This window comes from Maylandia zebra, linkage group LG14, assembly GCF_041146795.1.
Source record: "Maylandia zebra isolate NMK-2024a linkage group LG14, Mzebra_GT3a, whole genome shotgun sequence".
NCBI lineage: Eukaryota > Metazoa > Chordata > Actinopteri > Cichliformes > Cichlidae > Maylandia > Maylandia zebra.
Window position 1 is genome coordinate 15,969,733 of NC_135180.1, and position 23,071 is coordinate 15,992,803.

The following is a 23,071-nucleotide window of genomic DNA, read 5'->3' on the forward strand; positions in this document are numbered from 1 at the left end:
TCTTGCATCTGCATTTGCATTAAAACCTCAAAGTTATAAGATTTATTACAATGTAGTATGTTTATTAGCTAGCCATAGCTGGTACTAGTAGAACTATTTTTTTTTAATGAAGCTGATTTCTGGAGTTATTTGAAGGGTTAAATTTACACTTGCCAAAACAAATTGATTTTCTACGCTGACATCACATTACTGCAGTTTGAACCATCCTAAAAATAAAGAGCATACAGCTTCATGACCCCGCTGCAGCACACACTGTGATCCACTGAATAAGCACAAAGTTGCTTCTCTTGGGCTGCTGGTGTCAGTCACTGTGGTGTTACTGCAGAGTTTTACCACTAGAGTGCATCACAGAGCCATTAATTAGGCCAGTTACATTAAACTGAGTCCACCAGCATGCAGCTTACGTGCACATCAGTCTGTCAATGCTTTCATTTTCTGTTTTTTTCCTTTCTTTCTTAGATAGACTGAATTATAAAACATGAGAACATTTTTTAGAAAAGCAAGCATGTGAAGATTACAGCTGCTGACAGGCAGGTAGAAGAATAGCACAAAGTTTATTCAAAAATAAAACATACACATTGCACACTATTAAAATATCTCAGGACTAATAATGAACTACTTAAAAAAGACTGATGACAAAAACACAATGGTGTGAAATGTTCTAAAACAGTGATGTACAGACGAACTGGTGCCAAACTCGGTGCGACTATCACTACAACATACGGATATTTTCGACCCATTTAACCAAAGGCAAATTTAATCATAAAGGCAATGGTTATACTGAAAGTATGAGATCCAAGTTCTTATTTTCCACATATTTTGTTTTTGCGTTCTTTTTTCTGAGGTCAGCAGTGATGATATATTAGTCCTTTGGCCGTAAGTGAGATTACTGAACAAACAGACCAGCTCAGCTTACCAGCAGGAAATTGCTGCGTAATTACATGCTTACAACATGCCAAACATGTGGCATGTGATCGCTGCTCTCTGTGTGTCTGACATCAGGACTACACATAAAACAGATTTCATCAATTTTGGTGGAGAGCTGGAGCACTGGCAAAGGAAGAGCCCATGACCTTTTTGTGCGGATCCAAGCCACTTACTTTAAAATTGCAAAATAGTGCACTGGCGTTGGTCTTATCAGAGAGTATGCTCTCCAAGTGCCCTTTGTAGATACACATGTGAAACCTCATTAATATCAAAACCTCATTATCTGAATTTGAGTTTAAAAAAAGAAAAAAGACAAAAAATAAAACAAAATATACAGCATTTGTGTTTGTCTCCATTTAAATAAATACATGCACCAACACCAAAACACAGCATACCAAGGGCTTGGACCAAGAGGAGATTGTATAAAGCAAAACAAATATTTTCAATAACACTCTGGCGTTGTTTCAGGGATTTATTTTTCAAATTTTCAAGTCCTTGATATGCTTCACTTTCATTTATTGCACCACAAGATAATATTGCATAGGATGTAAGCTGTTACCAGCTCCTCGTTGCCCAGCCATGACACTGTGTGTGTAAAAAAAATGATCCATAAAGCTCTGATGCAGACAAATTTAGTTGTGAGAGCCAATTTGTTTCGGTTGAATGGTCAGAAGTTCATAAATGCAACTTAAAGAACTCATTTCATTTATGCCAGCAGGCATTTGTATTTTCACAGGCCTCGATGTGCCACTGGGATCCTGGTAGACCCACTGTGGTATAAAGATAAAAAAAAACTGTTGTGCTTGTTGCCTCCCAGAAGGTGCCTCTTCTGAGAGATGAAAAATCGATGACCTTGTCAGACTCTATCTAGCAGTCCTGATTATCGCTGCAAGTGGAAGTTCTTCCAGCCTTGGACAGGAAGAGCTTTCCGCTGGGACAGACGCAGACCTCGTAGAGAATCTGAGCATTTCCAGAAACCCCATCCTCGCTCTTGGGCAGGCGCGGCATGCGCACCGTCTCAGCATCCAGCACCAGCTGTACAGCAGACAGCACGGAGAGCAAGGACGATTAAAGGAGAACAACAAAGATCCAGCGAAAGAGCAAGGAAATATCACTCTGTTTCAGTCCTTTTACGTCATGCACGCACAATAAGACACAGTGTGCAGCGAGCTAAAGAATGATCTATTTAATACCTAACCAGTGCATGACGACATGATGATAATTTTTTAAAAAAAGAAAAAAGGTCTGGCAGTAAATCAGCTTAAAATGAGAGAACGTGAGCATTAAAGTTAAGTGCAGATTAACATGCAGTTATCATCCTCACAGCAAGAAAAGAAAGATGAAGAAGTGATGCAGCACACAACTACTCTGTCATATAAATGTGCTGATCTACTGAGAATTAATTCAAAAAAGGTCAAATAAGTGCTCGTGATACAAATGGCTCTAACGTGCTTCAGTCAGCTCGCTGAACCACAGCTATTAGTCAGATCCGATTCAGCCACCAATTACCAAAACTCACTCTAAACACTAACATGGAAACAGCAAACCACTACCCACAACAAACCTACAGAGCACAAACAGATGTTTTCAAAGTTCAAAAGAAAGGGTTAGGGTTAGACGAGATTCTCACTGCTTTAGAAAAAGATTTTCTTTAATATGTTACACTATATCCTTTTGATAAGAAAGATAAAGAGGCTTTTTAAGTGCCGGCTGTCTGTAAGGTGTTTCTACACAAAAATGTTCAGTAAATGGGAACAGCAGAGCGCCTTTTAAACTGAACTCGAGCTCCCAGGTGTGACCCGAGAGAGCGTAAAAGCGTAGCGCAGCATGTTTGCTGGAAAAACATGCTCTCTATATTCCCTCTGTGAGCTAAAGGAAAAAGCATGCCTGAAGACGGCTTTGTAGCAATCAGCAGGAAGTGAAAAGTGGATTTCGTACCAGCCCTTCTTTTGACTGCAGAATGACATCCATGTTGGAAGCAGCTTCAATGTTGCCAGCCAGAGCTTTCATAAAAACTCCTTTCGGTGCATCCATACTGAGCGAGCGAGTCGGGGACTCCAACCTAAAGAAACATCTCGACTTTAAAAACACCACCATTTTATCCGTTTGCTTGTTTATTTCACCTGAGCAACACCTGTGAGACTGAACCTAAACTTTGATTTCTTATAGTTTTGTATTTCTTTAGCAGATTGTTTTGAAAAATCCAATAATACACAAAGTCTGAAACGCTCACCTCAGCTCTTTCAACATTTCTGATCTCAGCTGAGGCACCTCCACTGAATGCTGGAACAGCGCTCCTTCAGGACCTGCAAACAAAGATACACAAACATCAAGATCTGTTACAGCATTTAACAGAGTCCAGGAGCCTGATATGGTCACAACACACACCAAACATTTTTAATAAAACAACATGAGTAGCTTTGCTGACAGTGGCATTCATGGTATGTTGGCCAGTTCACCCCTTTGTCCCAGACTGAAGTATTTTAACACTGCACTCACCCTGTTCAACTGCTTGTTAATGCAAACATCTAATCAGCCAATCACATGGCAGCAACTCAGCATATTTAGACATGTAGGAATGCTCGAGATGACCTGCTGAAGTTCAAACTGAGCACCAGAATGGGGAAGAAAGGTGATTTGAATTATTTTGAATGTAGACTGACTGTAGCTGTCAGACGGGTTGCTCTGGGAATTTCACAAACTGCTGATCTACTGGGATTTTCCCACACAAGCATCACTAGTGTTTACAGACAAAGGTCTGATAAATATCCGGTGAGCAGCAGATTTCTAGCTGAAAATGCCTTTTTGATGCCAGAGGTCAGAGGAGAATGGTCTGACTGCTCCGAGGTGATAGGAAGGCAACAGTAACTCATTACTCATTACAACCAAGGTATGTAGGAAACTACCTTTCCTGACTCCTGTCAGCTAAGAACAGGAAAATGGGGTCTAAATTCACACCAAAATGGGACAACAGAAGGTCTGATGAGTCTCAAATTCTGCTCCAATATTCAGATTATGGGGTGAGAATTTCAATTAAATTGAATTTACTTCAATTCAATTTTATTTTTATAGTCCCGAATCACCAGAACAGTTGCCTCAAGGTGCTTTCTATTTTTAGGTAAAGACCTTACAATAATACAGAGAAAACAGACAAAAAAACCCAAAATCATATGACCCCTCATGAGTGAGTGCTTTGGTAACAGTGGGAAGAAAAAACTCCCTTTTAACAGGAAGGAACCTCCAGCAGAGCCAGGCTCAGGGAGGGGCAGCCATCTCTTGCGACTAGTTGGAGGTGAGAGAAGGAAGATGGGACAAAAGACATGCTGTGAAAGCATAGTTCCAGCCTGCCTTGGTTCAGCCTGCTGGTGGTGAGCAATATTTTCTTGGCACACTTTGGACTCCTTAGAGCAACTGAGCATTATTTAAACACCACAGCCTACCTGAATATTGCAGCTGATCACGTCCATCCCTTTATAACCGCAGTGTACCCATCCTTGGCTGCTTCCAGTAGGAAAGCGCACCATGTCACAAAACTCAAACTGGTTTCTTGAAAATGACAGTGAGTTCAAAGAACTCACATGACCTCCACGGTCATCAGACCTCAGTCCAATAGAGGACCTTTGGGTCTGCGGTTGAACGGGAGATTCCGATGACGGATGTGCAGCTGACAAATCTGCAGCAACAGTGTGATGCCGTCATGTCACTGTCGACCAAAATCTCTGAGGTGTCCTTTGAAGAATTAAGCTAGCTCTGAAGGTGTACCTAATAAAGTGCCAGGTGAGTGTAACTAAAGTTTTGTAGACGCCACCTGTGCTCAGAGGATGAGGGGCTGCTGACTGTAATCCTCTAATATTTATCTCAAAGCACTGCAGTGCAGTATATATTGTGGATTGCGTCGTTGTGTAAACATTGTTTTTTTTTTTTAAATAGAGGCGGGCTGTCTGCCTACTTCGACTTCAGAAAAATTCAGGCAATGCTGGAGCAGAGAAGTAAAACTGGATCCAAATGCTGCAACACTTGGAGCCAACTGTGAAGGATGTAAACACTCCACAAACACAGAGAGTACAGAAGCTTTGTTTAGAGGATTCCTGGAAAAACAGCTCCCGCTGCCTGCTGCTCTCTGTGGATCAAACTGACCCCGGGCGATACGAAGTTATCGGCTGACACTCTGTTCAACATTAATCAGTCAGCACAGCGTGTGGCCAGCGGCACACGTAACCATTAACGCAACCCACCGGAGACTAAGATTCAGAATAAAAGCGCAGAAATATCCCATCAACCCTTTGTTCAGTAATATGATCAACTGTACAGTATTGTGCTCTGGCATCTCATTTTTCTGTTCTCTCTGTGCACTTCAAAGATAACCACGCACTCTATGACACGAATGACTGTGAAAATGACTGGGCTGTCTCTGCCCTTGGGTGCTGGATTGTTGAGCTGATATTTGCCATCAAACCAAATTGGTCCTGTTGAGTCTACATCTGTTGTCAGTGTTATTATTTTTTCTTTTTTTTCCCCAAAACCCTTCCACCAACAGGTGTGTGCTACGTCCAAGGAAACACAGCACGTCGCGGCCATTGGTGTACCTGTGACTCGTAGTTTGTCTGGCCCAATCTCAGCCTTGTCGCCATCTGCAGTGAACAGCATGTTGTCATTGTGCGAGTTAATGAGCAGATTTCGAGTGTGTCCCTGAGCCTCTTTTGGACCTGGAACAACAACAACAACAACACCTGAAGGGGTTTGGCAATAAGACATGAGTAACGTGCAACCATGAAAATCTATCATCATTCTCTTCATGTGATTCAGTTCGATGTGCTCAGAGACACATTCCCAATTTAGATCAGCGTAGAGGTGGAAAGGGGAAAGTCAGCGGCCACCTGCTGATGAGAAACGCAGTGATTAAAAATGCGTAACCATATTACTGCTTTGGTCTGACACGAAACTCATCTGAGGTTACTTCCTTTTGCCCTTCACTCCATCAGCCCTGAGAGAAGCTGCTCTAAAACATGTAGATCACTCAGTGAGATATTTAACCTCTGTCAGGGCTCACAACTGTGAACAGACACGCAGTATTCCCTAACAAGCATTTTAGTTTTATTCACAGAGGCCCAAGAGTATGCAGGCTATGCATTTTATGGCTTAATGATCAAGGACACATAACGGCACTGTGGAACACAACAATTTGCTGGCCTTTTAATTATGACAAAATCCCCCAACGTGGCAGTCGGTGAGCCATAAAGAGACGCACAAATATGATCCTCCACCGGCCTCAGGCCCTCGCGTGTAATACAGAATGATCCAGAAGCAATGGATGGAGAAAAGGAATGCTGAATTTAATGGATTTTAAATGGAAATCTAAGAGATTATGAATTGAAATATGGCCTCTTGTCTCTGCTAATGCTGGATGAGAAATCCCTGCAGTGCACCAGTGTCTTTACTGTCACTCTCAGTGTCACTCATCAGCAGGATGTGATGTGTATGTGCCGCATGTTTCTGTGTGTCCTCTCACCCACAGATATCCTCTCTATAACGTCACCATTTTCATTGCGGGCGTTGAGGGAAACATTTTCCGATGAGTGTAATAGAAGTGAAGAGTCCTGTGGAGATGAAGAAATATTGTCTTATTAACAGCCTGTGGAAATAACATCAATCTGCAACAGTAAAATGATAAAAATTAGAATATTTGCATGTATGAACTTGGACAAAGAGGTTTTATGTGAGGTTTTTAGGCACGCTGGCTCTACAGGTAGCACTCGTTCACTGGTCAGACCCTTTAGTCCACACTAACTAATGGATTGTAAAAGCATTCATGATTCCCTGAGGATAACTCCTACTGACTTTCATTGCCTGACTCTAACGCTACCATGAAGTTGATAATGTGAGGTTTATTAGGCTATCAAGACAGCTCTGCAAAACTGGCATCCATAAAAAAAACAGGACATTTATTTGAATAGTGCCCATTAAAATCAGCATTACAAAACTGCTTTACAAAAACATAATACACACAAAAAAATACAAAAAAGTCAAAGTTATCAGATGATTTAAAACCAAAGTATTACACTCTAGAGATAAGCTAGTGCATTGTCGAGAGTGAAATACAATACAAATTAAAAAAGTAAACATTATAAGAACATTTTATTTTAAAAAATAAATAAAATGAGTAAAGCTTAACACTTGCGAAATAAAAGTCAGACTTGCTCAGGCAGGTTTTTCCACAGCAGAGGAGCCCAAACAGCAAATGCTCAGTCGCCTTCAGTTTTTAAGCATGAGGTGGGAACAGTTGGCAGGTTCCTGCCTCAGGATATCAGGCTGCTCACTGGTCTATTCCAGCATCTCTTCTGGAGCCAGGTCATGAAGGGCACTCACTCCTGACACCCTCTGTCCTAACGTGGGGACATTACGTTTTGGCTTTTCTGCACTTTGTATTTCACTTCAGTCAATAAAGCATTTTTACTTTGTGGTGGTGACTTTATTTCACTATGCTGTAAAATAAACAGTATGAGGATCATGAGGGCATGCTATGAGGTTTATCTGTCAGAGGTCCAAAGTAACGTGATATTTAGAATCCTCATATATCATTCCTTATATGCCTATATGTTCTCAATACAAAGGATGACAAACTCAGTTTTAAATAGCCCTAAACAGCATTATTATTGCTTTGACCTTCAGATCAATCTATTAACAATCAAGGAGAGGTCGGAGGTCAAATCTGACATTTGAAATCTGTATATTGCAATCATATTATATTAGATTATTTTCTATGTGTTGGCAATACACACAACACTTGTGAGAATCAGTTTCTAAGATATGGCTAGGCTTTTTGTCAATTTTCTACCAATAAATCATAAAGTTCACCTTCATGACCTCAGGGGATGTAAGCAAAATTTGAATGGATTGTTGGCATGACCCCATGCTACACCCCTACACAGTTTTTATCAGAATTCATTCAAAACTTTGAGCTATAGTGTTTACAGACAGAAAGAATGACATGCAGGCACAGAAACACTGTCAAAAACATAACCTCCGTGGCAAAGTTAATAACAGTAAGAATAATAGAGAGTATGTGGCTAAAACTCAATATCAGTTGTATTCTAGCACTCCTCAAATGCAGACAGGAGGGCTGGATTAGCTTGCTGATATATTTCTCAAAAATTAGGTTTGCATCAATAGCAAACACAGATTTCTGACAGCCTATTTAATTTTGGAAGGACAAAGAACTGGATAACAAGATTTTTTAAGTGTTTAAATGTATTAGACTTTTATATGATTTAAATTGTTCATTTTAGAAGATTTTCAGATATTCATTTTGGTTAGATGGTCTTAACTGCCTTAGAGAAAGGGTGAGAAGTGCGGCCATCCGGGAGGGGCTCAGAGTAGAGCCGCTGCTCCTCCACATAGAAAGGAGCCAGCTGAGGTGGTTCGGGCATCTGACAAGGATGCCTCCTGGGCGCCTCCTGGGGTTGGTGTTCCGGGCATGTCCCAACGGGAGGAGACCCCGGGGCAGACCCAGGACACGCTGGAGAGATTATATCTCTCGGCTGGCCTGGGAACGCCTTGGTGTTCCCCCGGATAAGCTGGAGGAGGTGGCTGGGGAGAGGGAGGTCTGGGCCTCTCTGCTTAGGCTGCTGCCCCCGCGACCCGGCCCCGGATAAAGCGGATGAAGATGGATGGATGGATGGTCTTAACTGGGAGATAACACTGAATGTTGCTGAAAGAGCAGTATGATAACATGTTTCTGTACAATGTGGCCAAAAGGCAGGACATACTGAAAAAGGATAGGTCCTAGTATAGAACCCTGTGGGACTCCACATGTGGTCAGAGGAGGTGGTCACCAACAGAAACTGTGTTACATGGCTGCCCCACCAGCGTTGGAGCTTTTCATAACACATTCCCATAAGCTTCTGCACATGATTCTATTCCTGTGAGCAAGCTAGCATGCTAACAACAGCATTTAGCCCAAAGCACCATAAAGTAGCTAGCATGGCGGTAAACTCAAGAAACTTGGTGTCATTTTCTGATTAACAGCTTTTTATTGTATCTTAGCTACGTATTGAGATCATAACAAATATTAATACTGCCATTTATTTTGTTTTTTAGTTGATCGAGATGTTTCCTTGCAATCATTTATCTGCTAACACATTAGCATTTACGGCTGTCGACTTGGATTATTCTACAAACTACAAACACTTTACTGATATATTATTGACAATTATTATTATGATCAGGCAGCCATTAGGAGGCACTGAGCATCCTGATGGGGGAGGATATTCACCAGCCAGGCTGAAGCATTACTGACCAGAAAAAAGTGCCATGGACTACTGTTTATTAAGGCTGACAAAGAATGCATTATTATCAGGCTATTTATTATTTTACCTAAATATTTGTACAGGATGTGACAGCAAGTAATTAGGTCTGTATAAGAGAACTGGCAAACACACACACACACATACTGTCATAAAATGTTTAAATGAAGAAGCTTAGCAATAAATCTCTTCTGCTCCTTTGTAGCTGAGGGGAAGACATGCTTCTAAAAATGGTCTAGGAAAGCAAGTTTTCATGTAGAGGGCAGCAGGATGTCTCTCTAAGCACTGAATCATTTTAGAAACCCATAGAACACATTAGAAAATGTGTCCATCCATAAATGAGGAATACATTGCCTTTTTAATGAGGCCCATGAAGCAAGAAAAAAAAATATTGCTGCTATGAGCAAGAAAAGCCATAACATGTAAACAACTGCAGCAAAGTGTTCCCATCTGCTGCTAGCAGGCGGGCCATAAACTACTTTCCACCACAAATATCCCTGAGGTTAATGGAGAGCTCAGCACACCACCACGTGCACTGTGTGCTACTGCCAAATCCAGTTTGTTCTGACACATCTCCTAAAAAAAGTACTGTCAGAAATATGCAGCTCTCTCACTACAGCTGGATAAAAACTGCCTGAGTGTCTGCGAGGAATTAGATTTAGATGATAAGATGACGTGCAGTCTCCAAAGATCCAACACACACTCAAATTTAAGTTTAGTAAACAGTGAGAAATAATGGCCAGGCTGTCAGGCTACTTAACTGAGCAAACAGAGGTTTGAAAATGAATGGGGTAGAAGACGAGAAAGGGAGAGAAGGAGAAGGTAGAGGGGGAGAGAGGAGGCTTATCTCAGAAGAATGTGGCAAAGAAGAGCAGGAAAAAAAGTTTGCATTTCTGATTGGCTTACTTCTCTGCTGTGGATCTCCTGAGCATAGAGAGGAAAGAGGAACTCAGACTCGCCATCCTCCAGCTTAACCCCATCTCCATGTACTTGTAGTAGTCCCATCCCTTCCTGTGATCAAAATAAAATCAAGAGGTTACATATTTAGACAAAGGCATGCCAAGAAGGTGAGGAATGTGCTTTGGCTTTCCAGCTAACAGCGTTCCCTCTATCACTTAGGTATTTGTCTAAGGTATCCACCATAGTGTGTACATGTGCATGCAAGAGTGTGTGTTGGCTTGCAGCTTTGTTCATAAATCCACAGTTGCCATCTGGAGTTGAGACAGAAAGCTGACAAGTCTCCATGAAATAACAAACACATTTACTCTCCTGTTTAGACAGCCAAGTAGGACTTAATGATGGATAACGCTATTGCTGCCTGACATTGCAATAATAAGCAGGTAATAGTCAAATGATGGGCTGATCAACAAAAGCTACATACTAAATATTTAAACATACCATTTGAAAGGAGAAAGGAAAAACAATCCCAACTGAAAACATGGTGTCCAAATGTGAGCTGTGCATACCGTGTTGAACCACATCACCCTGAGGATCCAGATGGTGAGGGCAAAGTTGACCACCAGGATGACAATGAGCAGCAGCACAAAGAGGTAGAGACAGCGCTTCCTCCAGCCATAGATGCCAATCTTGTAGAGTTCGTCGGGCACCGACCTGGGCGTGCTGCTGCCCTCGGTGGTGGTGACATACTGTTCCCGCACCATCTGTCGCCTGGCCGCCACAGATGAAGACAGGGACACAGGCAATGGAGTAAAATCAAAGATATTAGTAAAGATATCGAAGATCAATTTGAAATAAATTTGGCAGAGCAGAGAGAATTATTAAAACAACCTGTGAACATAATGTTGATAATATCTAGTGAACCTCTTAAGAAAGCAAACAGTGTCCTGTAAAGTTCTGTATTTGGTCTTCACCAGCACCCAAAGCACTTATCACAGTCATTACCTGCTAAATATGTTGTTATCACTCTGTGTCTATCTTGCCTTTGGAGCTGGGTAGTTGGTAAAGAGTAAGTTTGAGGGCTTTCTTGGAATAAAAATCCTCCTTTGTGGATCACAAACGATGCTATAGGTATGATATAGGTAATATTTGCTTAAAGTAGTAAAGTTTGCTCAAATCCCAAAACTTGCTTTAAATCTTTGACTAAGGGGAAGTGTGAAAATTCATTAAAATTCTCTGTGTCTCTGTTTTGCTCTTAATTAAAATAAAGTTAATATAAAAATATTGATTGCAGAAGTGAGCGAACATTGCTCAAAGCATTCTGACAACAGGAGCACCAAGAAAAGCAGCACAAAACAGCTCCCCTCCCCCCAAAAAGAAGAAGAAAAAATAAAAACACTATATTAAGTTTCGTACACTCAGAGCCTTTTGCTTTCTTCATCAATTCATGCATTTACAAGTGAAATGGTGCTGTCAGGAGCCTTCATCAGAATCACTTTACAAAAGTCTCTAAGCAAATCAAGTGACTAAGAAGCGTCTCGGTGTGCAACTAATTGGTTTTTGCTGTTAATTTAAAGCAGTTTCAAGTCTGCAGCTATAGTAATTAATAACATCCATCCATCCATTTTGTCAACCAGTAATCCAACTGGAGGTCCAGGGGGACAGGTCGGGAGCCGAAGCCTATCCCAGCTCACACAGAGTGAGAGGCGGGGTTCAGACTCTACTCGTCGTTAGGCTGATGTATAACACATCTATATGTATTTGCTGCACACACTTTCTATTATTTCAAGGAAATGACCAAACATTTATTTTCTTTTGCACTCTTAAAATATAAGATGTTTGTCTTTAATATGTATTTTTCCTTTTTTGCTTTCCTATTAGAGAAGGACCTTTTTCTCACCATCTAGATCAGGGGTCCCCAACTCCAGGCCTCGAGGGCCGGTGTCCTGCAGGTTTTAGATCTCACCCTGGGACTACACACCTGAATCAAATGATTAGTTCATTACCAGGCCTCTGGAGAACTTCAAGACATGTTGAGGCGGTAATTTAGCCATTTAAATCAGCTGTGTTGGATGAAGGACACATCTAAAAACTGCAGGACGCCGGCCCTCGAGGCCTGGAGTTGGGGATCCCTGATCTACACTAATACGAAAAAGAAAGTTAGAGTTCTTGTGTGTTAAGTTCTTAAGAGTAATATTAGTTTTGAATTCTAGTTTTTGTTTATTTGTTATGATTTATGGTTGAAGTCCTCTTTTTTTATCATGGTGGTTTTAATTCTTTCACCTGTGCCTTGTTTTCCCCAGCTGTGTTACATCTTCCTAATTACCTCGTGTGTGTATTAAAGCCCATGTTGTGTCCTCACCTTATGTTTTTTGTTAAGCTTGCTGGTGCTAGCTAATAAAGCTGCACTCCACCTACCACAAAGCACACCTTGACAACATTTTCTGGTACTGCAGTGTGCAGAGGACTTGGAGTTGTATTGGTAACTAACTAAGTAATTACAAATGCAATTTTTCTATCAGCTCAACAAAAATCAGCAAACACACAAATTGCTTGCGTGCATTTTGTAGCAGAGTGTGTTGCTAGCTAAAGGTCCAACTGCAGTATTTCACAGGTAGAGAAAAGAAGGAGCTAACTCCACTCAGAGATGGAGAAAGATAAGAAAGACAGAACAGGAAAGGAAGAAGAGAGGTTAGATTTAAAGGTAAGGACTGCTCACTGGTATGTGATAAACTGTAAATGTAAAGCTTACATGCAAGTCTTCATGTTTTTAAATCAGGTTTTCAGTCCGGTTTTCTGTTGCTGTTGTTTTCCATATTGTGAAATGAACTGCAAAACAAACTGAGGTTGACTAACTGTGTTATTTAAAGGCTGCATGAAAATACTCTGCAGGTTACTGCAGGATAAACTGGTTAGTTTGCTGTACTGGGAAGGATTTAAAGTGTGTGTGGCTGGTGCACAGTGGCTGTGGTGCTCATGGTCAGAGTTCAGTTATATATAATTAAAAGCTAAGGTGATGGTGCTTAGATTCATTCACAGAATTAAACCTTCATATCAACTTTATCCTGTTTGGAAAAAAGACAGCATAAACAGTAGACTATCAGTGTAGAGGATTGACACAAAGGACAACTCATGACCACCTGCTGACATCTTGTTGAATTCATTTGTGAACATACACAAAGAGCAGCAGGTCAGCTGATCACAGCCTATACATTAAGAAAAATCAACAGGAGCACTCAATAGAAATTACACCCTCTACAATGTGGGCAACAGAAAATAGAGCTTTATTTGGTTTTCTCTTTGAATTGGGATCTCTTATTCTTAGTTTAAAAGAGGAACTGCTGCTGCACATCAATCTGGAAAGGGTTATAAAGGCCATGTCTGAACAATATATAGTCCATCATTCTACAGTGAGAGAAAATCTTCACAACTGGAAAACATTCAAAGCAGCTGCCAATCTTCCCAGGAATGGATGTTCCAGCAAACTCAACTCAAGATCAAAAATCTAAAAACTATAGTTCAGACTCTACACACCTCAGCATGATAAATGTTCAAGTTCATAAAGATACAATTAAAAAGATACTGATCAAGTATGGGTTGTTTTGGGAGGGCTGCCAAGGAAATCCTCTTTTCTCCAAAAGGAATATAACAGGATGGCTTAAGATTACAAAGTTTCATCTGACAAAACCACAAGACTTCTGCAATAATCCTTTGGACAGAGGAGATCGAAGTGAAGATTTTTGGCCATAATGCACAGCACCAGACTTGGAGAAAACCGAACACAGCAATCTGCACAAAAACCTCATCACAGCTTTCAATCATGGTGCTGGAAGGCTGGTGATGTGGGCTTGTTTTGCATCCACGGGACCTGAGCACCTTGCAGTCATTGAGGCACCCATTTACCAGAGCATGCATACATCCCTCCATCCATCTTCTTCCACTTTTCCAATATGCGGAGGGGCTGGAGCCTATCATAGCTGTCATTAAGGTGAGCGGCAGGGTACACCCTGGGAAGGTCTCTAGTCCATCTCAACTGCCCAAACCAAAGTATTTTCAAATGTGAGTCTGTCTGACAGACTCACATCTAAAGCTTTGCCCAAATTGGGTCATGCAACAGGACAATGATCCCAAGCACAGCAAAAAATTCACAGAATGACAGAAAAAAGAATCAAGGTGCTGCAATGATCCAATCAAAGGCCAAATTTCAACCTGACTGAAATGCTGTGGTGGGGCTTTAAGAGAGCTGTGCATAAAGAAACCTCAATGAACTGAAGCAATGTTGCAAAGGACTGTCAATCTGCAGGGCCCACAACTCCTATACAGGAAACCTGAAGTCCTAATCCCTGATCTTACCCAGTAGGTATGAAGAGTTCAACTTGTGGATGAGGTGACTCGTCCAAGTGTCTTTGCTGCTAACTCTGATAAGAAGAAATCTGGACACAATGATGTGAGGGACTAATAAAGTCATACAGAAAACAATTACTTCAAGTTATTGGTGCTAAAGGTGATTCTACAAGCTAATGAATCAATAGGAGTGCTCAGTTTTTCACAGGGCTTCATAGACTCCTGTGAAAACTCTTTTTAACAAGGCTGCATATTATTCCTATGAATGCTACCACACAAAAGAGTTAGAAAATGAAGTCAGACACCCAAGAGAAACCCTCAAATCATTATGCTATTGTTATATACCAAAGCATTTTAAAAACATGTTTTATATGGCAATTGGTCTCTTTCTGAATACTGAATTGAAACTTTAGCTTTGCTTCTGTGTGACAAATTCTGCAGCATCCAAGTTCTCAAGGTCTATTTCAATACTTTTCCAGTTTTTATGCTTCACTACATGCATACAATGTACATACAGCACTATGTAACGCCTTGTCTAACAGTCTACAGTATGATTCATGAGCCCAAAGCTCACACACACACAGAGCTACAGGATGGCTGGCTCTTTGCACCGGTGGAAAACTTGACAGAATTTCCAGCAGTTTTTTAAAAAGGCAAAGGAAAAATGGTATTTATTACAAAGCTGAGGCTGTGTTTTCTGGCTACACAGCAGCAGACTAACAGTGACAAAAACCAAGTCGATGAAAGTCAGCATATTTCAAACCACAGCCGGTACTATAAGTTATGACACAACGGTCGTTTTCTGTATTCAGTTCACGTGATAGCCTTCTGAACTGCAGGACTGCAGAACCTGCGAGCGAGCCCCCCAGTCAGCACATTTGGACCATCTGACACAGTGACAAGAGAGAACCTCAGGGGGAGATTTCACAGCGGTTCGAGTACAGCGGAGCCAAAGAGCGCATAGCCTGAGAAGGCTGCAGAGAGAGGAGTGGTGTTACTTTCTATTGATTAATCTGCATTAATAACCAGGGGCAGGCTGTGGAGAACGCTGCTTTCATTGAGGAGTGAGCCTGAAGAAAATGCTGTCAGTTAAGGATTATTATGAGTCAATGAAACATGCGAAAGAAGCAGTAACACAAAGAATGAAGATTTCTCTGTGCTACAAACTGCTCTTAATCTTCATCAGATCTTCAGAGCCACCACATTTCAGCTTAATGGGAAAAAAAAGTTATCTGAACACAGATGTATCTGGGTTGTCTCAGCTGTGCTTTCTGAACTCGACAGGGCCCAGATGAAAGAAGCCCGGCTGATTTACATACAAGACAGATGTTACATCTTACTGTCACAGCAAAAACATTTTCCATCAAGTTAAAAGAGCCACTTTTCAAGCCCGAAAGCAATTCTTCCTGACGTTACCAGATGTTCAGCCGAGCACATTATCCTCCTGTAACTCCCCCAGGCCCGAAGATGATGATGATGATGCAGGCAGGGGAAGATGAGCTGAGCATACAGTGACAAACTGTACAAGCAGAGGAGTTGTGCTGCTGTAAATAATGAAGGTAAACATTGTTCCACCCTCACACCAAGGAGTGATGAATGGAAGCAAACACGCTCTCTGCAAGCGGTCTGAGCTCTCTGAGGTCCAGGAGGACGTGGATCACAGGCACTGATAATAAAGCAAAATGGGTTGTTCCTTGCTGTGTGCAGTAAACACAGGGAGAAAGCACACAAGGCTGATGGTATTTCTATGACCACAGGTCCTGTCACATGGCCTGCAAGCCTAGCTGTGATGAATAGCCTTTATTTCACAATGAAACAAAAAAAACACTGCCAGCAAAAAGAAGGAAAATAAGACTTTATAAGGAAAGCTTCTGTCAAAAACTTGTTTTTTTTCTCCTATATCACTTCATTTTTATGTATTAATCACAACTGTGAGAATAAATCATCATAATAAATTGAATGTCAGCAATGCAGCAGAGGCACAGCAACTTTTAGCGGTAGTTGGGAGTCCCTCTCTTTGAAGGGAGATCTCCAGCAAGGCTTGAAAAAATAAAAAAGGGAGCCAGAACAGCCAGACACTGTTTAATTGACTGATTCCAATATCCCCACACTGTATCTATTAACAGCCTCAGATCCTCGGATCTATTGTGTGTTAACATGTAGATCGGCTCAACTCTTTTATACTTTTTGGGCAAATGAGCAGTGAGAGTGAAAGAGCTCTGGCTCTGTTCATTATCACATTAATGAATTTGATCTAGTTCGGTCTAATTACTTTAAATGAAAGCATTAAGAGACTGTCAGCAGCACGAGGAGAAAGCAGCTTTGAGGCCAGATCTTTAAAGGGCGTCTTCCAGCTTCCAGTTTCTGTGCTTACCACCACCACAGACTTCCATAGCAACCCAAATAAACAGTCCCCGAAGAGCTTCGCTGGAAGGGCCAGGAATGCTCAATTTATGGTCGGAAATTCAATCTGACTTGAGAGAAAATGCTTTTGTCAGGTCTTTATTTCCTAAGTGTCCTTTTAAGTGCTTCTAAATATAAATGGTCACAAATACTCTACAGTGGAAACGACTACAAAAAATTATAAAGTAGCACAGAGCTCTAATACAATCTTCTGCTCCAGGGAGGTCCATTTATCCTAGGGCATCCTCTCAATTAACCTTAAGCATATGATGCTCACTCCCTGGCTCTGTCTCTGACCTCTGAATCAGAGTTAGAGGGCCGGGTCGGACAGGCTAACTTCTACCTTTCAGTCTGCGGGGTCCGGCTGTAATTGAAAATCCAGGCTCTTCTCTGAGCCGAGGCTTGACCTGACAAAACGTCACAAGTTGCACTAACTTAGAAAAGCTCAAAAAGCTTTAAGGTGGAGGAAGGACTGCGGAGTAACACCGTTTGTGTGGAGCGAAGGGCGATTAGAAACTGACAACAGTGCTGAGGGTTTCTGCCTGGCTGTGTGTAGTAAGGAGGCTGGCGTCATGTCTCCACTTCGCTGTGATGCCTTAACTTCTATAAATAGGACACAGCATTGTGAACTAAATATAAAAAAAGCACCAGAGGAAATGCACAGAGACACAAACCACCCAGGTACATCTAATGAATATTACAAAGAGACGGGAGGATTTCTCAGAACACAGAAAATATTACTGAGTCGCTCTTTTGCACAGTTAGTTTAGCATTTCAGCATTGTTAGCCATGTATGGTTAAAACACAGGGGAACTGGCTGACTGAAAGCTGACTAAAAACACTGTTTTCAAATCCAAAACTGCCTCTGTGAGGACTGAAAAGTAAACTGAGCAAAATGTGAGAAGTACAGAAGGACAAAAACTGAAAAACATGTCCAGTAGGTGAAAGGTTACCTTCATAAAACACTTTAACTTTATACAAAGAGAAGGCTGTAAAAGACACAAAAAATTGATAATAATAACCAAATGGGTAAATGTCGAATCGGGGGCAGAGTACTCACCGATCTGTGTGGAGGCACAGCAGTCCTCTTTCTTATGCAACAGTAAGCAGAGCTCGGGCTGGTACAAGCAGCTTGAGAAGCAGCAGCGCTTGAGCTCCTCACGCGTCTGTCAGCCACTCAACAGCTGCGTGCCATAAATCCAGCTCTGGAAGTGCCCTGAATAATCACCACGAGACGGCGCTCCCACTCGCCTGCATTCCCACTCCGACTCTGAGCTCTGACTCCCTCTGCCTTTTTAGCCGTACAGATATTTGAATATCATCAGAGTATGCGTGAGAGAGAGAGAGTGTGAGAGAGGAGTATTAACGATGAGTGGAAAGGCTCTCTCTCTCTCTCTCTCTCTCTCTCTCTCTCTCTTTCTCTCACACACACACAGAACCATCACATAATGAACAGAGCATTTGTTTGTCATTCAATCCACTGAGTCACTTTCACTGCCCAACCCAGGGCTTGAAGCAGCGGTGTCTAATTTGAGACTTCAGTCATGCCTCTCAGTATAAACTGAAGCTGGTCTTTCAGATACTGTAGCTCTGCTGGGTGACAGCAGGAAGGGTGGACCTTGAAGAGGGCAGTCAGTAAGTGAGAGAGGCGGACGTTCAGCAAACGCAGCAAAGCTGTGGTTCCTGATGTGGAAATTGTTTTATGGTCCTTGAATATATCAGTGAGGTTTTTTGTTGTTTTTTTTAACTTTAGCTATGTATGTAAATACAATTCAATAACTCAAGGTCATCCATTAATATGACAGCGATATAGCGAGTATCAAAAGTGCAAAATGTTTTTAAATTGAGGATAACACATTTCATTATGAAATATTTACATATAGTCTGTTTGTGTAAGTGCCAACATTTGATGATAGGAAGTGGCACGCTGAGTGAGAACACTATTAAGACAACCTCAATTAAACAGGGACTGCCACTTGATGTTGCTGTTAAACTGAAACTTATCTACAGTGATAGGTTTAAAGAACCAGCCTTGGAGCTAAATGCTGATATTGTAGTCTAAAGAGGGCGGGAGAGATGTCTGTGCCCGAACAAAAACAAGAAAAATAGATTTAAAGGCTTCTAACAGATGTAGAAACATATGAAACTAACAGCATTAGTGTGGCTCTATAGAATAGCAATTTATACATTCAGGTTCAGGTTCATTTATTTTTACCTGTAGGTAGGTTTGTTCTGCAGGCAAGTCATCCAAGCTCACATGCACACTTCAATACAGACACAACACACACATAGTACAAACTACTGAAAAAAAACAACTAATACTTGATTTGGGGAATCATTTAGCTCACCTACGTAAAAAAGCTACAATTTGTTACTGAGTGATGGGTGCCAGAACAAAGGGGTTTTTAAACCTTGCTGTTCTGCACTTTGGAATCATACATTTTCATCCTGATGAAAGAAACTGAAACTCACTAAAGGCTGCAAGTCATCAAGAAAAACTGAACCAGCCAACCTCTGTAACTGTCTGTCGTACAGGGATGTCTATTTTATTTATAACCTATAACACATTTAAACAATACAAGCTGACGTCTCTGACAGGTACATTTACATCCCTCCAGAAAATACACTTTCCAAATACATGAAATGCTGAAATAATTTAAAAACCGATGATGATTCATCGTATAAATAATGAAACACTGCCCTCCCCAATATCAGAATCAGAATCAGAATCAGAATCAGAATGGGGGTTTATTGCCAGATGTTGAGGTTTACAACATTAGGAAATTGCTGCGGTGCTTCAGTGCAAACAATAAGAATTAAAGTGCTATGTAGAAAGAAAGATATGTGCATGAGATATACATGAGATATACACATGAGAATAAGAATTATGAGTGCTACGTAGAAAGATATATACATGAGTGCAGGTGGTGATCAGTGCCAAACATGAAATGATGCAGTGACACAGCGTAGGGTCATGTGTTAGTGGCGGGGACAGTCATGTGGTTATTGTTCATGTGTTCAACAGCAGAGGGGAAGAAACTGTTCTTATGGTTCTGGTGCGAATGGACCGGAGCCTCCTGCCTGAGGGGAGCAGGTCAAACAGACTGTGTCCAGGGTGAGAAGGGTCAGCTGAGATCCGGGCTGCACGCCGCAGTGTCCTGGAGGTGTACAGGTCCTGCAGAGATGGGAGTCTGCAGCCAATCACCTTCTCAGCAGAGCGCACAACACGCTGCAGTCTCTGTTTGTCCCTGATAGTGGCTCCAGCGTACCACACGGTGATGGAGGAGGTGAGGATGGACTCAATGATTGCAGTGTAGAATTGCATCATCGTCCGTGTTGGCAGGTTGAATTTCTTCAGCTGCCTCAGGAAGTACATCCTCTGCTGGGCTTTCTTGATGACGGAGGTGATGGTGGGCTCCCACTTCAGGTCCTGGGTGATGGTGGTACCCAGGAAGCGGAATGAGTCCACAGAGGTGATGGGGGTGTCAGTCAGGATGATGGGGGGGAGTGGGGCTGTGTGCTTCCTGAAGTCCACAATAATCTCCACTGTCTTCTGGGCATTCAGCACCAGGTTGTTGTGGCTGCACCAGGACACCAGACGTTCAACCTCCCTCCTGTAGGCAGACTCATCAATATAAGCTGCTGTTAAAGGTTAAAAGTATCTGCAATAGTGCAATAGTGGCCCTGTATATACTCTGTATCATATCGATATGAGAATTTGCAGTATCACACAGCAATACTGTTCACCAATAAGCATGTTAGACCACTCAACAGAGTTTCTCTTCTTTACAGATAAGTGTCCATGCCACAAAACCAAGGAAAAGGAAGGTGCTTTTTAAAAGGTTACACCTGTGTTCTTCTCATATGACGTCTCAAACTTTGTTCCATAAACTGACCTACCTGCCAGTAAGCTTCCTACTTACCATGGATGAAGGTGTGAGTTGTTCCACATTAGCACGTGCTAAAAAAAGCTTCCAGATGCATTGATGTGATCTGTGAACATCTTTCCTGAAGCTTCAGTCAGACCAGAATTCACCTGACAAAATGTTTCCACAGGCTGAGGCTGCAAACAGGTGTACAGGATGTAGGATGGGTAAGGTAAATATAATATGTTTGAAATTCAGGCATATTTAAGGAAGCCCCTGCATGAGTTTATCATGCCTACCAAAGCTTAAAAGCACATTATTTCTGGCTAGGTCAGGGATTAGCAACTTTTACTATCAAACGAGCCACTTTTAAACAATTTCTGACCAGTTATTTAAACCTAGGTAATGCAGGAGGCACAACCTGTTTAGTATAGCATGAAGAAGCTTGTTTCCGCCGCCATTTAAATAAAATCTTTCCCGAAAATCTCAGGTTATTATCTCGAAGTTTCGATTTACTCGAACTCAATCTTATGGTAAGTGTTACGGTTAGGTTAAGTCTTAGCCTTACTAACTCGAAATGTTGGGAAAACAACTTTAAAAAAATGACATTTCGATTTTTTACTTCGATTTTTTTTTTTTTTTAGATAATAAAAATAATTAGACTTTTTTTGGTCTTTTTTTAGTGGGGGAAACAAGCTTGAATAACGAAGAGAAATTATACATAAAATTATTATTATTACTGTTGTTGTTGTCACAATTAAACAGTGACAGTTTATTACCATCAAAGCCCAACCAACGTACAGGCTCGACTTAGCTGAGGCGAAGGGCCATATACATCTTGTCTGGGCATGCGCAAGCTAAGAAGCGGGGGCGGGACATATGACACGGTTATCCAATAGAAACAATTAATAATTATTCCTTGACTTAACACCTTCCTTAAAAAATGTAACATCACATATATTATAAACTTCGGGGCACTTGAATTTAATTTAATGTGACTTTGAATGTGAAAGAATGGGGGCCCTTATGTAAACGCCATTTACAGCCCCTTTAACCTGTCCAGAACATTCAATCAAGCCCAGTGCAGGCATATTTTTAAGCAAACAAAAATAGGAATTCACTGAGCTTGCACAGTAATTGTACGCAGCACAGTGGGGGGGACGATTAAATCACTGATTACTGTCACTTTGATAAATTTAGAAAAAGTCAACACTGATTGCATGTCCTGAAATTATACTGGAATCAAAGGCTGTTTCACTACATAACCGAGAACACTATCAAAGTGTTGAGCAGCACACTTGATTATGAAAATGTTTCAGCCTTGCAAAACAAGTAAATGCTTTATTCTAGTTAATCAAGCTGCAAACCTCATAAATAGAAATGATGAGATTTCAGTTCGTTGGTGGAAAACTCCAGCTCCAACTCCAGGTGTTATACAGACACTGTTTCATCATGTGTACTGAGAGGTGGCTGTTTGTGTTCTGAGCTCATGTTGGAGGACTGCATCTGTCAGTGGCGTTAAGCCTGAAGCATGTTTTTGTGGCTGGTGCTGGAGGTGGTGCTGCACAGTGACAAAGGAGCACCTGACAGCATCCATCACAGGACTCCTGCGCTATCTTATGCCCCGAGCAAACGGTGACAGTGAAGATAGCTTCTTCATTTCACTCCTATCAATATCTCATAACCTTTCGCTGCCGGTGGCTGGTAACAGACAAGCTGAAGACAAAGTGCAAATCTACCCGGCCAAATTAGAAATGATCCATCTAACACTGAAAACATGGGACAACTGAGTCAGAATGCCTCTTTAAATTTACTGGGTGACAAACTGAACGCACCACAGTAAATGGGGTGTGAAAGCACCTCAGCAGCAGCAGCTCTTGAATCTGTAAAATTCTCCCCTTGTGTGCAGTTTTGAACAGATATCTGGAAAGCTCTTAATCTCTCTACACTCCTAGATTAGAACAGCTTCATGCCGCTGCGTTATGTGAAACCAATTAGAAAAAATAACCTTATCAGAGTTTAAGAAGAAGACTGAGAATAATGTTGCCATAATAACCTGCTGCAGTGTTTATTCATTTATGATGCACCTCATGTTTGTTAACAGAACAGAATGAAACTAATTTATTGCCCCTAACTGATTTTAATCCACTTAACTCAACTTCAGGGAGGAGGCGGCAGATGTAAAAAAACAAAACCACACTTTGATGCAGAGGGACGAGTATTTGCACCTTATTATCAGGCACCAGGAAACAACTGCACAGACACAAAAGGTCTTAACGTTATTATAAGTATCACATAGATGAATAGTTACCAGTCACTATCCTCATCTTT

At 41.4% G+C, this 23,071-nt stretch overlaps 1 protein-coding gene across 1 annotated transcript; it reads right to left on the reverse strand.

Moving 5' to 3' along the window:
• Positions 1-535: 535 nt before the first annotated feature.
• sgcg (sarcoglycan, gamma) lies at positions 536-18,148 on the reverse strand. Its single transcript, XM_004543992.5, has 8 exons — positions 17,935-18,148; positions 10,697-10,898; positions 10,137-10,241; positions 6,437-6,524; positions 5,514-5,633; positions 3,161-3,233; positions 2,866-2,989; positions 536-1,962 (listed from the first exon to the last, which is right to left on the reverse strand). Exons 2-8 carry the CDS (start codon positions 10,889-10,891, stop codon positions 1,795-1,797), a joined length of 873 nt encoding a protein of 290 aa, XP_004544049.1. The 5' UTR covers positions 10,892-10,898; positions 17,935-18,148; the 3' UTR covers positions 536-1,794.
• Between the last annotated feature and the right edge of the window lie 4,923 nt (positions 18,149-23,071).